We start from the raw sequence: 13833 nt of genomic DNA, 5'->3' as shown, positions 1-13833 counted from the left end.
TTGTATTGCCGAGTCCCCTCGTGTGCGAGCCCAGGTCGCTGGGACTCGGCAACGTTTTGCAGGAAGAGTCCCTTAGCCTCTGCGCGGAGCGAGAGGGCCGTCAGGGATTCTCCTGACTTTTTGTTCGACCCTCGCGCTTCCTTTTCGCTCGGAAGGAGGGGTGGAAGATGCCACGCTACCCTCGGTGGGCGCGAGCGACGGCATTTCCGGTGAGCTGTTATCGGGTAAGTCCGAGTGGAGGCCCGTACCCCGTTCGCTGGGGGTCGGCTAGCGGTCCGGAGACGCGCTCCAAGAGTACCGGAGGGTTTCTCTAGTGGGTGCCGAGGCCGTTCGCTGGGCCTCGGTGGCTCGGTGCCTCCCTACGGTGGGATCCCATTCGGAGACTTCCCTGCCGGTCTCGGACACGACACAGGGCATCCCAAGCGTATCGCTTGCTTGGGCCTCGGCCTCGCATAGGCTCGCCCGTAGTCGCCCCTGACTCTGTTGTCCTGGGGCGGCTAGTCGAAACCCCTGAGGGCCCAGCCTTCGAACCCCTGGACCGTAACGGGCTCGGTGCCTGGTTCCTTTGCCTGAAAGGAATCGGGTGGGGGTTACCTCTCTCCCTGCGGTTAGCAACGGCAGGCGCGCCTTTTGAGGCAGCTTTTTCGGGGGGGTGGAGCGGCGCCTGCTGCTGCTGCGGTTGGGCGTGACGTGGCGTCAGTCGACGGGACGTAACTGCACGCGCAATTAATGAGGAGGGAGTGGGCGGTAAGACCGGATCTGGATAACCGCGCCGGGTTTCCTGGGGGAAACTTCCCCGATTTCGTCGCCCGGTGGTTTCGATTCGTCCCTGCATAAATACGCAAACAGCCTCGCCCTCTCCCTCCTTACCTTTTCCGCGTTCGCTTTTGCTGCCTCCGTGCCGTTGCTGAGAGCATAGAGCGCCGGGGAAGAGAAGTGCGAGGGCGAGAGATCGAAAGAGAGAGGGAGAGAGATTACCGCCGTAGCAGCGTCCTCCGCCACGCAATGGCTGGTGGTCCCGTCATCCTCCCGGCGGATCCCTGGGAGCGGTCCGACGTCACCGAGGAGAAGCTGCAGTCGCTCGTGGAGGCCGGTCTTCTTCGCCCGATCACCGACCCCGACGAGCCGGAGTGGATTGCTCCGGGGGACGAGTCGGAGCCGAGGCCGCGCGACGGTTACGTGGTGAGCTTCGTCGTCTTCCACGAGCGAGGCTTCGGGTCGCCGGCGGATAGCTTCATGCGGGCACTCCCGCACTACTATGGCGTGGAGCTGCACAATTTCAGCCCCAACTCCATCGCGCAGGCGGCCATCTTCGTCGCCGTCTGCGAGGGGTATCTGGGGATCGCTCCCCACTGGGAGTTGTGGCTCCATTTGTTCCGAGCGACGTTCACCTCCAAGCCGGGGGGAACGAGGGGGGCTCGGAAGGCGCAGAGGGCCGGCGGCTGCACCCTCCACGTGCGCCAAGACCGGCAGTCCCTCTACATCCCGGCTCAGCTGTCAACGTCCAACCGTCGTTGGTATGACGGCTGGTTCTACCTCCGCAACGACGGCGGAGGACTTCCCCCTTATACCGGGCGGGTTGTAGAGAGTCAACCGGAGAAATGGGGGTACGGCGTCATCAAGGTCGACCAGCCTAGGCTGGAACCGCTCTTGAGGGCCTTGGGGAAGCTGCGTGACTGCGGCCTTTCGGCGGCCGTGGTCGTGGCGGCCTTTCACCGCCGGAGGGTGTTGCCGCTAATGGCCCGGCGGCGGCGGCTGTTCGAGATGACGCCGAGCGACCCGGTCGCCGGTATCAAGATGTCCGCCTTCGCCCTTACCGATGACGAGACCCTGCGTCGGGTGAGGGAGGCGGTAGACGGGAAGCCGAGGCTCGATGACTTGATGCCGTTCCCGATGCGCCCGTCGCGGGGGTATGTCTCGCTGGTAAGTTGGATGTTGTCGAGGCTTTCGCGTCCTTCTTGTTTTTCGCCTTTTTGGTCTGTTGTCTTACTTCGTCGTTCTCACAGGGGATAAGAGACGTGCGAGGCTCCCCGCCGCCCGTTCCTGAGGACGCCCGGCGGCGATCCGTGAACAGGGCGCGTGCCGAGGAGGAGAAGAAGAAGAAAGATGCCCAGGAGGCGAAGCGCACGAAGAAGATCCTCGCGCGCGAACAGCTGGACGCCCGTCGCCGGCGCCAGAGGCTCGACGGTCTCCCTTTGGAGCCGTCTCCCTCGTCGTCGGTGTCGGATTCTTCGAGCGACGGCGGTGGGCGCGAGGTGGGGACGGCCTGCCTGGAACACCTCCCCGACATCAGGGAGATGGTTCCCGGGGCGCCGGCAAGGAGCCTGACGCCCCTAGGAGGAGGAGGAGGTGTCCCGGGGCCAGTGGTGGCCCGTCCCGGCGCCGAGGCCGGCACACCCGAGGCGCGGGTGTCGGAGGAGCGTGCCGTCGGCCCGATGGGTTCGACGGTGGAGGTTGAGCGGGTGACGGTGGGGGCTGACCCCATTATCTCCGCGAAGGGTCGAGGAGGTGCCGGGGCCCGACGGGGACCAGCTGGCGCTGGTGGACACCGAGGCCGCGCTGCTGCCACCACCGCCGCCGTTGCAGAGGAGGCGGACGGTGTCGAAGCGGTTGCATCCCCGTTCGCGGTAAGCGTCTTTCCTGGCGGAGTCCGCTTCTTGTTTGCCCCTTGGTTGCATGCTGACCTTGGGAGTGTCTTTTCTTGCAGCCAGACGCTTCAGGTGGGAGACCCTCCCTTGGCGCCCCGTAAGGCGCTCAAGGTGAACGTTAGCTCCTCCGCCCATCAGGCAGCGGAGGCGCAGGCTGACGCGCGACGTGGCGCGGCGTCGGGTGAGGCCGTTTCGGAGGAGGCGGCTGCCCAGGAACAGGGGGCCGAGGCGGCCGCGGAGCGAGTGGAGGAGGAGGCTGCCCAGGAACAGGGGGCCGAGGCGGCCGCGGAAGGAGGCTGGGGCGTCTGCTATTGCCGAGGCCACTGAGGGCGAGGCCGGAGCCCCCAAGACCTCCGACGTCAGGGCGGTGGACGCCGAGGCCATTAAGGTAGAGATGGCGGAGGCCAGAGCCCTCGGGTCCGTCGAGACCGAGGCGATGGAGGTGGAGACGGGGCAAATTTTGGCGCCGCCCCTGGTTCAGACAATCTCGTCTGATGATTCCTCCCGAGGGAAGGAGGCGGCGGACGTCGAGGCGGCCAGTACCGCGGAGCAACAAGTCCCAGATCCTGCCGAGGGGAGTTCGGCCCTTGTCCCGCTACGGCCCGAGCCCCGTGGGTGGAACTTCCCGCGTGTTTTCTGGCGGGACCAGGCTGATCCCGAGGGGGAGCCTGTGTTCGCCCTTGAGGACGTCGCCGAGGGGGGGCGTTGGGATACCCTCGAGGAGTATCGCCGATTGGCCGTGCGGTCGTTGCAGACAGCGATGACTGTCATGGAAAGGGACTTGCCTGGTGTCACTCGGGTGAGTACTTTCCCCTCTCGTGCCGCGTTGTTTTCTCTCCGAGCCCGCTCGCAGTGTTTTGACGTGTGTTTTTTGTTTTGCCTCCTTAGGAGCTCGAGACCCGATCCCTTGGGAAATCGGTGTTCCTGCGAAATGAGAGGGATATCTGGGACCAGCTCCGGCGCCAGAAGGGCTTGCTTGCCGATGCCCAGGGACTATTGTCGGCGCGGAGTGCGGAAGTGGAGGACCTCCGCCTTCGTTGTGCCGACATTCAGGCGGAGTTGGCCATGGCTAAGGAGCAGTCCGCCCCTCTGGTGGCCAAGATCAAGGAACTGGAGGAGGAGCGAGACTCCTTCAGGCTTCGGGCCCAAGAAGCGACGGCCTCTGCGAAGGCTACAGCCGGGCAGCTGGGTGCGGAGCAGAGCGAGCATCAGGCGACAAAAGTCGCCCTGGCAGAGGCTACCAAGGCGGCCGAGGCCTCTCGGGTCGAGGTCTCAGCCTGGAAGGGCAAGGCCGAGGGTAAGTTCCGCTGAACCATGTTCCTCGTTCCATTTGCTCTTTTTGTCCTGGTTCGCGCTTGACTCCTGGCCCCTTGCTGCGACGTAGATCTGGAGAAAGAGGCCTCCCAGGCGGCTGAGGCCTCCGTTGCGGCGCAAGCAGCGCTGGATGTCGAGGTCCGGGAGCACGAGGCGCTGCGCAGCGCTGTCCGGTCTGCCTGCGAGGCTCTGGACGTCGAGGAGGTCCAATCAGCTAGCTCCCTTGGGAGCCGCCTCATCGCGTTGAGCGGCCACGTCCGCGAGAGACTCCGAGGGGCGTTGCACACGGGTGTCAAGCGCGCCCTGGCCGTCGTCTCCTCGCACTACGCCATCAACCTCGAGGCTGTCAGCGACGGCTACGTGTTGCCAGAAGATGACGAGGAGGCTGATGCAGAGGTCGTGAGGCTGTTGGAGGCGGCCGAGGCACCTGGCACCGCGTTGGCCAAGCTGTTCGAAGAAGAGGTGGTCCCTCCCGCACCAGCCGCCGATCCTTGAGCTTTGACCTGGGCCAAAAGGGGCCATGTAACCGGATCGAGTTAGTTGCCGAATCGTGACGTTTTTTGTGGCCGTCGAGGCCCTTAAAGTATTTGCGTATGTGTGCTTCTTAACCGTTTTCCATTCTATTTCTAAGTTCGTGCCCTCTGTCTCGATCGCGAAGAAATCCCTCGGAACCTAAGCCGTCCTTCGGCGAAGGGTGGCGAGGGAGCTGCCGTAGCCCAGAGGCGTAGGCCGTTCTCACGACCCGGCCGGCCCTTTGGCCTCCAGACAGGCTTTTGGTCTTTGGGTTTCTTGCGAAGGTCCCGTCGGAGCGCGAGAGAGTTTGGCGTGGAAATTTTCGGAAAAACGGTTGAGAAATGGTGTCCGGGACTTAGGGGGGTTCCCCCTTTTTAGCCCCCGAGGGAGGCTCGACTTTGCAGAGGCAGAGCCGAGTCTCCCTTATTGCGTTATAGTGACGTCGAGCCCCTATCGATAGACAACCTCTCTGCAAAGAACTTCCTCGGAACCTAAGCTGTCCTTTGGGCGAAACGGTGGTGAGGGAGCTGCCGTAGCCCAGAGGCATAGGCCGTTCTCACGACTCGGCCGGCCTTTTCGCCCTTGAGACGATCTTTCGGTCCTTGGGTCCTATACAGCCGATTTGTCTATAAGGGGGTTCCTCGAAAGATTATAACAATTAAAGAACGCTTCTTTATTTATTTCGAGAAACAATGTAAACAACGTTTGGAAATTTAAGGGTAGAAACGACGTAGCTGTTCTATGTTCCAAGCGTTGGTGAAGATTTCGCCCTTCTCGTTGGCTAACTTGTAGGTCCCGGGCTTCAGTACTTGAGCGACGATATACGGCCCCTCCCAGGGTGGGGTCAGCTTGTGGCGGCCCTTGTTGCTCTGCCTCAGTCTCAGCACTAGGTCGCCCACCTTCAGGTCCCGGCTTTGGACGCGCCGGGCTTGGTAGCGTCGTAGGGCTTGCTGATACCTGGCTGAGTGTAGTAGCGCGACGTCGCGGGCTTCCTCCAGTTGGTCGAGGGCGTCTTCGCGGGCAGTGCGGTTGCTTTGCTCGTTGTACGCCTGTAGCCTCGGGGAGCCGTATTCTAAGTCAGTGGGGAGGATGGCCTCGGCTCCATAGACCAGGAAGAACGGTGTGAATCCCGTGGCTCGGCTCGGGGTATTTCTTAGGCTCCAGATGACTGACGGGAGTTCGGCAAGCCATTTCTTGCCAAACTTCTTCAACTGGTTGAATATTCTTGGCTTAAGGCCTTGTAGGATCATGCCGTTGGCACGCTCTACTTGGCCATTCGTCCTTGGGTGCCCTACGGCCGCCCAGGCCACCCGGATGTGGTGGTCGTCGCAAAACGTTAGGAACTTGCGCCCGGTGAATTGTGTCCCATTGTCAGTGATGATGGTGTTAGGAACCCCGAACCTGTGGATGATATCCGTAAAGAACAGCACCGCTTGCTCGGACTTGATCTGAGTGATCGGACGAGCCTCGATCCATTTAGAGAATTTGTCGATAGCTACCAGCAGATGGGTATAGCCCCCGGGTGCCTTCTGCAGAGGCCCAACCATGTCCAGTCCCCACACAGCGAATGGCCATGTGATGGGGATGGTTTGGAGGGCTTGGGCCGGGAGGTGCGTCTGTCGAGCATAGTACTGGCATCCCTCGCAGGTGCGTACTAGCTTTGTGGCGTCGGCCACCGCTGTTGGCCAATAGAAACCTTGGCGGAAGGCGTTACCTACGAGCGTCCGAGGCGCCGCGTGGTGCCCGCAGACTCCCGCGTGTAAGTCCTGAAGTAAGGATTGGCCAGCCTCGGTGGTGATGCATCGTTGGAGAATACCAGATGGGCTGCGCCTATATAACTCGCCGTCGCAGAGGACGTAAGTCTTGGCGCGTCGCGCAAGCCGTCGGGCTTCGGTTCTGTCAGCAGGAAGCTCTCCTCGGACGAGGCGATCAAGGAGAGGGACTCGCCAGTCCGTTCCTTGGTCGGTCTTGGGAGGCTCTTCGTCAATCGCCATCGCCTCGGGCTCGGCTGGCGGGGTCTCGGCGGCAGAGGGGGCCTCGAGCCCTGCGGTGGGCTCGGCCGATGGGTCCTCTTCCGTCGCCGAGGCGTAGTCGACGGACGGCTTGTGGAGGTCTCTGGCGAAGACGTTCGGAGGGGCCGGGGTCCGTGCCGACGCCATCTTTGCCAGTTCGTCTGCGGCCTCGTTGAACTTTCGTGCAACGTGGTTGAGTTCGAGACCGTCGAACTTGTTCTCCAGACGACGTACCATCGCGCAGTACGCCTTCATTTTGGGGTCGTGGCAGCTTGACTCTTTCATCACCTGATCGACGACGAGCTGCGAATCACCCCGTACGTCGAGACGTCGTACTCCAAGTTCGATGGCGATTTGCAGGCCGTTGACGAGGGCCTCGTATTCGGCGACATTGTTGGAGGCGGCGAAGTGAAGCCGGATCATGTAGCGCATGTGTATTCCGAGGGGCGAGACCAGGAGCAGGCCCGCGCCGGCCCCAGTCTTCATCAGAGACCCGTCGAAGTACATGGTCCAGCATTCTGATTGGATTTGAACGGGTGGCAGCTGTGTGTCGGTCCACTCGGCTACAAAGTCGGCCAGGACCTGTGATTTGATCGCTTTCCGAGGCGCGAAAGACAAGGTCTCCCCCATGAGTTCGACAGCCCATTTGGCTATTCTACCCGAGGCCTCCCGGTTTTGGATTATCTCTCCCAGAGGAAAAGACGACACCACAGTCACCGGGTGGGACTCGAAGTAGTGACGCAGCTTGCGTCGAGCCAAGACTATGGCGTAAACTAACTTCTGGATGTGCGGGTAACGTGTCTTAGTCTCGGAGAGCACTTCGCTGATGAAGTAGACAGGTCGCTGGATGGGCAGAGCGTGTCCCTTCTCCTGCCTCTCGACGACTACGGCCGCGCTGACCACTTGGGTCGTCGCGGCGACGTAGAGTAAGAGGTGTTCGCCCTCGGTGGGCGGAACCAGGACGGGGGGGTTGGTGAGCAGTGCTTTGAGCCTGGCGAGGGCTTCCTCGGCCTCGGCGGTCCAAGAAAAGCGCTCGGCCTTTCTCAAAAGGCGGTACAGGGGCAGGCCTTTTTCGCCGAGGCGGGAGATGAAGCGGCTCAGGGCCGCAAGGCATCCCATGACCCTCTGCACGCCTTTGAGGTCTCGGATCGGGCCCATGTTGGTCACGGCCGAGACCTTCTCCGGGTTGGCCTCGATCCCACGTTCCGAGACTATGAATCCTAAGAGCATGCCTCGGGGGACCCCGAAGACACACTTCTCGGGGTTGAGCTTGATGTCCTTCTTTCTGAGACATGTGAAGGCAACCTCCAGGTCGCCGACGAGATCGCCGGCCTTCCTGGACTTGACTACGATGTCATCCACATAGGCCTCAACGGTTCGTCCGATATGTTCGCCAAAGACTTGGATCATGCACCGTTGGTAAGTGGCCCCTGCGTTTCTGAGGCCAAACGGCATGGTTACGTAGCAGTACATGCCGAATGGAGTGATGAAAGAAGTCGCGAGCTGGTCGGACTCTTTCATCTTGATTTGGTGGTAACCGGAATACGCATCAAGGAAGGAGAGGGTTTCGCATCCTGCAGTGGAGTCGACGATTTGGTCAATTCGTGGTAGTGGGAATGGGACTTTCGGGCATGCTTTATTTAGACCAGTGTAGTCCACGCACATCCTCCACTTGCCACTTTTCTTCCTGACTAGTACAGGGTTAGCCAACCACTCTGGATGGGATACTTCCTTGATGAACCCGGCTGCCACGAGCTTCTGTACTTCTTCGCCGATGGCCCTGCGCTTCTCCTCGTCAAACCGGCGCAGGCGCTGCTTTGCCGGCCTGGAGCCTGGCCGGATATCTAAGGCGTGCTCGGCGACCTCCCTTGGTATGCCTGGCATGTCCGAGGGACTCCATGCGAACATATCGACGTTCGCACGGAGAAAGTCGACGAGCACGGCCTCCTATTTGCTGTCGAGGGTGGCGCTGATCTTCAGTCCTCGGCCGTCGGGGACGGCGGGGTCGACGGGGACGAGCTTGACAGCCTCCGCGGGCTCGAAGGCCCCGGCGCGCCGCTTGGCGTCGGGAACCTCGCCACCAAGCTGGACGAGATCGGCGATGAGGGTCTCAGCCTCCACGATGGCCTCGGCGTACTCGATGCACTCGACGTCGCAGTCGTATGCGTGCTCGTATGTGGACTCGACGGTGATGATGCCGTTGGGGCCTGGCATCTTGAGCTTGAGGTAGGTGTAGTTGGGGATCGCCATGAACTTGGCGTAGCACGGGCGCCCCAAGATGGCGTGGTAAGCCCCCTTGAATTCCACCACCTCGAAGGTGAGGACCTCCTTGCGGTAGTTGGAGGGAGTGCCGAAACAGACGGGTAAGTCGATGCGTCCCGAGGGGTCGCGTGCGCTTTCCTGGCACGACGCCGTGGAAGGGCGCGGAACCGCCTCGGAGCCGTGATCGGTCGAGCTCCAGGAGCTCCAGAGTGTTGACGTAGAGGATGTTGAGGCCGCTGCCTCCGTCCATGAGCACTTTGGTAAGCCGGGTGTTGCCGATGATCGGGTCGACGACCAGTGGGTACTGCCCGGGGTTTGGAACGTAATCAGGGTGGTCATCCCGGTCAAAGGTGATTGCTTCCCGAGACCAATCGAGGTACCGGGGGGTGGCTACCCTGACCGAGAAGACCTCCCGGCGTTCCCTCTTTCGCTGGCGCGCCGTGAGGCATGCCGAGGGTCCGCCAAAGATCATGAAAGCGTTGCGTACCTCGGGAAACCCATCATCTTTATCACCGTCCCTTTCGCCGGCGCCCCTTTTCCTGGCCTCATCGTCGTCGGGGAGCCCGAGCCTGGCGTAGTAACGCCGGAGCATGGTGCATTCCTCGAGGGCATGCTTCACCGGGCCTTGATGGTAAGGACAGGGCTTCTTTAGCATGTCGTCAAATAGCCCGGGGCCGCGGGGGCCTCGGGGATTTCTGCGATCTGTTGTGGCGACGTGAACGGCCTCGAGGACCTCCTGCTTCCCCGGGCGGCCCTTCTTCTTTCTCTTAGGGACGCGGGTGGGCGAGGCCTCGGGGGCCTCGTCCTTCTGCTTCCCCTTGGCGTCGTTGTTGGGGAAGATGGCCCCCACCGCCTCTTCGCCCGAGGCGAAGTTGGTGGCGATGTCGAGGAGCGCGGCGGCAGAGCGCGGGACGTTGCGCCCTAACTCTCGGACCAAGTCCCGACAAGTGGTGCCGGAGAGGAAAGCCTGGACGATCTCCGAGTCACCGACGCTGGGTAGCTCGGTGCACTGTTTGGAGAAGCGCCGGATGAAGTCTCGGAGAGGACTCGTCCGGCTTCTGGCGGCAGTTCTTGAGATCCCAGGAATTCCCAGGGCGCACGTAAGTGCCCTGGAAGTTCCCGACGAAGATCCTAACCAAGTCGCGCCAGTCGTGGATTTGCGAGGGGGGGAGATGCTCAAGCCAGGCTCGCGCCGAGTCCGTCAAGAGCAAAGGGAGATTGCGGATGATGAGCAGATCATCGTCCGCGCCACCCAGCTGACAAGCCAGGCGATAATCGGCTAGCCATAGCTCAGGGTTCGTCTCGCCGCTATACTTGGTGAGGTTGGCCGGCTGTCGGAACCGGGCGGGGAAAGGAGCAACGCGGATGGCCCTGCTGAAGACCCGAGGTCCTGGCGGCTCAGGGGAGGGGCTGCGGTCCTCACCACTGTCGTAGCGACCGCCTCGGTGCGGGTGGTAGCCTCGGGCGGCTCCGTCGTCGTGGCGCCGTCGCCTGCCAACTACCTCGTGGTCGCCTTGTACCTCGCGTTGGTGTCCAGGTCGGTCGCGCACCGAGGGGGCCCTGTTGACCGTCGGCGCGCGAGCGGGCTCGGGACGGACCGAGGCATCCTGGCCTTGGCGAGGTCGTGCCGTGGGTTGCTCCGAAGTGCCTCCGCGCCGGCGGGAGGCGGAACTTTCGGCCTGCTGCACTGCTGCGGTCTCGAGGAGGTCGCGGAGCTCTCCGCGGACCCGTCGCCCTTCGGTGGTGGAGGGCTCGGGCATCGCTCGGATCAGCATCGCAGCAGCTGCGACATTCTGGCTAGCGCGGTTAAAGATTGGGGGTGGCTCTCCGCCCTCGTTGTCGTTAATGCGGTGATGAACGTCGCGGGCCCGCCCTCGGGCTCCTCCGCCCTCACCGCGCCCTCGCTGCTCCTGCTCGAGAGTGTCCCGGAGCTGTTGCAGAAGGAGTCGGTCCTGTTCGACCTTGGCCTGAAGCTCGCGGAGCTGCTCCAGGTCTGGGCGACGATGCCCCCCGTGGACGAGATTCTCGTTCCGTGCTGCCGGGGCTGCGAGACGCGGAGGCGTGGCACCACCCGTCCCCGCCCGGGGCGGTGAACGAGTGCCTGTCCCTTCTTCCTCTTCGCCCACCGTTGGCATCCCGAGCCCGACGTGGAAGCACTCACGGGATGGATCGTAAGTCCCTTCGTCGTCGGAGTCGGAATAGCCGAGGCAGTAGTCGCTTGCGGCCAAGAATTGGCGTAAAGCCCCAGGGTTGTGGAGTTCGGAGAAATCCACCCCGGGCCACGCCTCGTCCTCGTCCGAGGGGTCGGAGTGGGTGCTCAGGTCGAGAGCGAAGCGCTGGCGGCGTTCCGAGGGGTGCTCGTGAGCGGTAGCGTAAGCGTAGGCGTAGGAGGTGGCGGCATTTCTCAACCCAAAGGGGTATGGGAACGGGGCCGTCTCCAGATTCTGCCCCGCCGGGGTCGGTTCTTCAGGGAGTGGCGGAGCGGGGTTAGATGACTGGGCATCGTCGTAAGCCCCCGGCGATTTTCCTTTGTCCAGGCTCAGGTCAGACAGGTCCCCAGTCAGGGACCCCGTACCAACAGCTGGTCGCAGGATATCGGCGGGGAGTGTCGTGCTGCCCCGGGCTCGCGTAGCGTCGGGGTGGCCTTGCTCGCGCCGTGCCCGGCGAGCGTGGCGAGAGCGGCCGCCCGGACGCCGCCTACGCCTGGGCTGCCGGGGCGCGACTTCGTCGTCGGACGGTGGGGTTCGAGGAGCGAGGAGCACCATGTCGTACTCATGCCCTAGAGACATGAACTCTAGGCTCCCGAACCAAACTATGGTGCCGAGGCGCAATGGTCGTATGTGGTCTGCCATCCGGAACTTGCTAGGATGACGAAGCTGACACGCAGAGCCCCCTACCTGGCGCGCCAACTGTCGGTGTTTTGGAACCGGGGGTCCCTCAACCAACGAGTGAATTTGTACTGCGTGTCCCTAATCCCGGATGGTGATGCAAAGAGACACAAGGTTTATACTGGTTCGGGCAGTCGAGGCCCTACGTCCAGTCTGAGAGATTGATCTTGTATTCCTTGCACCGGAGTGCTCGTGGTAGGGGGTTACAAGCTGAGTGAGAGAGGGAGCTAGCCCCAGGTCTCGGCGAGGGTGATGCGAACTGCTTGGGACGTTGCTCCCAAGCAGCGTGGAAGTGCGTGATTCTATCGGTGTGTTTGTCCTCCTGCCCCCCCAGAAATGGCCCTGGCTACCTCCTTTTATAGTTACAAGGAGGAAGCGAGAGGTACATGAGAAGGCTACTATTTGCTGACGTATTCCGCTCCCTGAAGCAGTATGGCGTCGTGGGAGTTCCAGTCGATGTCTAGTCGGTATGGTCTTCAAGGCTGACGACATGCTGCGCTCTTGTACTTTTGTTGACTTGGTGAAATGCCGAGGCCTGGTGGCTGCTGTAGTAGGCTGTGTCGAGACCTATCGCGCTGAGGCCGAGACCCACTGTGCTGAGGCCTGCTGTGCCGAGGCCTTTAGCGGGTGGCAATGTGAGGTCTGGGCGGCCATCGCCGATAGTTGATTTGGGCGGAACAGTGCCGAACATGCGTCTACAGGATACGGTGCCCTGTATTGTCAGTAAGGGATGGTAAAAAGGCGATTTGACCGTTGTCCTGTCGTGGTATACTGCCGATCGTGGCTTTCGTAGTGAGGGCAGCTGGGTGCATTAATTGGATGCGATAGCCTGCCAGAGTGACTTTCGAGGCGGAGGTGACGGGATTGCGGGACGAGCCCAGCCTCGGGCGAGGCGGAGCATGGCCAGTTCGCCCGAGGCCCTACCGGGAGTCTCGGGCGAGGCGGAATCCGAGGCTCATCGGGGGTCTCGAGCGGGGCGGAGCGGTCGGTTCGCTGGCCCCGAGGTCACAGGAACCCGGTTCTGACTCCCCACGTCGTGTCCGTCCTTGGTGCAGGAGTTTAGGCAGCACAGTAGCCGGTAACCCTTGCACAGTCCCGTCGTGGATGGCAGGGTGCTGACGTGACGGACGTCTGGTCTGCCACGTCGCTGCACTGCGCCGTCGTGTGATTTGTCGGAGTGGTTGAGCGCCTCGATGGGACGTGCGGAAGTGACATGCTGGTCGTACTCGGTCTTGTGCGTCGTGGGGCTCCAGTACGGCTTGATGCAGGACATGGCGGGCGACGTGCGGGTTGCCGTGTAATGACGTCGTAGGGGGCAGCGGCTATGCCGAGGCCGAGCCATCGCGGGGGGCTCGGTGGTCATGGACCCTCAGGCTGCCGAGCCCGTGAAGCAAACCGTCGAGGTCCTTGGGGGGAGTTATTGGCCTTGGGTACTGATTCCGAGGCTACAGTAGCCCAGATGTGGCTCCCCACGCTGCATTGTCCTCGGTGCAGGAGTTGGCAGCATAGTGAGGCATGGGCGTCACGGTGGTTAGTACAGTGGCGGGTAACCCCTGCCCAGTCCTGCCTCCTGTCCCATCGGCCATTCTGCTGTACTGTGCCGGGCGTGCGGTTGTCGTCAGGGGCAACAGTCGGCTGAGTTGATGTGACACGACGTTTTGTCAGAGGGACGGGAGAAGGAAGAGGCGGCGGAGTGCTGCCGAGCCTGCCTTGCGCGAGACGAAGGGTCGGTGGCCCGGCCGTGGCCTTTGGCGGGGAATCGCTCGGGGTCGGTAGCGAGGGGGCCTCGGGCGAATCGGAGAATCGGCCGAGGCCTGCGGCGATGGGCCTCGGGCGAGTCGGAGAATCGGCCGAGGCCCTTGGAGCCTCGGGCGAGTCGGAGAATCGGCCGAGGCCAGCAGCGTTTAGCTGGTTTCGATCTTTACGAAGTCTAAGCAGTCGTTTTTTGGATCTTGCTTAGGGTACCCCTTCTCACGGTATCCGACAACACTGCTGCTACTTTGTCGCCGGCGCCATGGCTGCGACTGGAGACTCGAGACTCCGAGCGTCGCTGCGGCACCATGACCACAACATCAGTCAGGCGAGGTACATAAGTTATGTTTTACCCACTAGATCTACGCCTAGATAATCCAACAATTTTATCATTGGTACCAGAGCCCAGGTTGCTAGTTCGTAGATCTAGATCGGAGAAGAAAA

The 13833-nt window shown here is 62.2% G+C and overlaps 1 protein-coding gene across 1 annotated transcript; it reads left to right on the top strand.

Moving 5' to 3' along the window:
- The first annotated feature begins 3104 nt into the window (after nt 1–3104).
- LOC136498855 (uncharacterized) lies at nt 3105–4430 on the top strand. Its single transcript, XM_066494567.1, has 2 exons — nt 3105–3447; nt 3537–4430. The coding sequence occupies exons 1-2, from the start codon at nt 3409–3411 to the stop codon at nt 3957–3959; spliced, it is 462 nt and encodes a 153-aa protein (XP_066350664.1). The 5' UTR covers nt 3105–3408; the 3' UTR covers nt 3960–4430.
- The last annotated feature ends 9403 nt before the right edge of the window (nt 4431–13833 follow it).

This window comes from Miscanthus floridulus, chromosome 13 (assembly GCF_019320115.1).
Source record: "Miscanthus floridulus cultivar M001 chromosome 13, ASM1932011v1, whole genome shotgun sequence".
NCBI lineage: Eukaryota > Viridiplantae > Streptophyta > Magnoliopsida > Poales > Poaceae > Miscanthus > Miscanthus floridulus.
The sequence above is the reverse complement of the archived record's forward strand: the minus strand, read 5'-3'. Positions and strand labels throughout refer to the sequence as shown.

Excerpts from the sequence above, each read along its gene's own strand:
- LOC136498855 (XM_066494567.1), top strand. The coding sequence starts at position 3,409 with ATGACTGTCATGGAAAGGGACTTGCCTGGTGTCACTCGG. Across the intron at positions 3,448-3,536 it reads ACTTGCCTGGTGTCACTCGG|GAGCTCGAGACCCGATCCCT; the intron begins GTGAGTACTTTC and ends TTGCCTCCTTAG.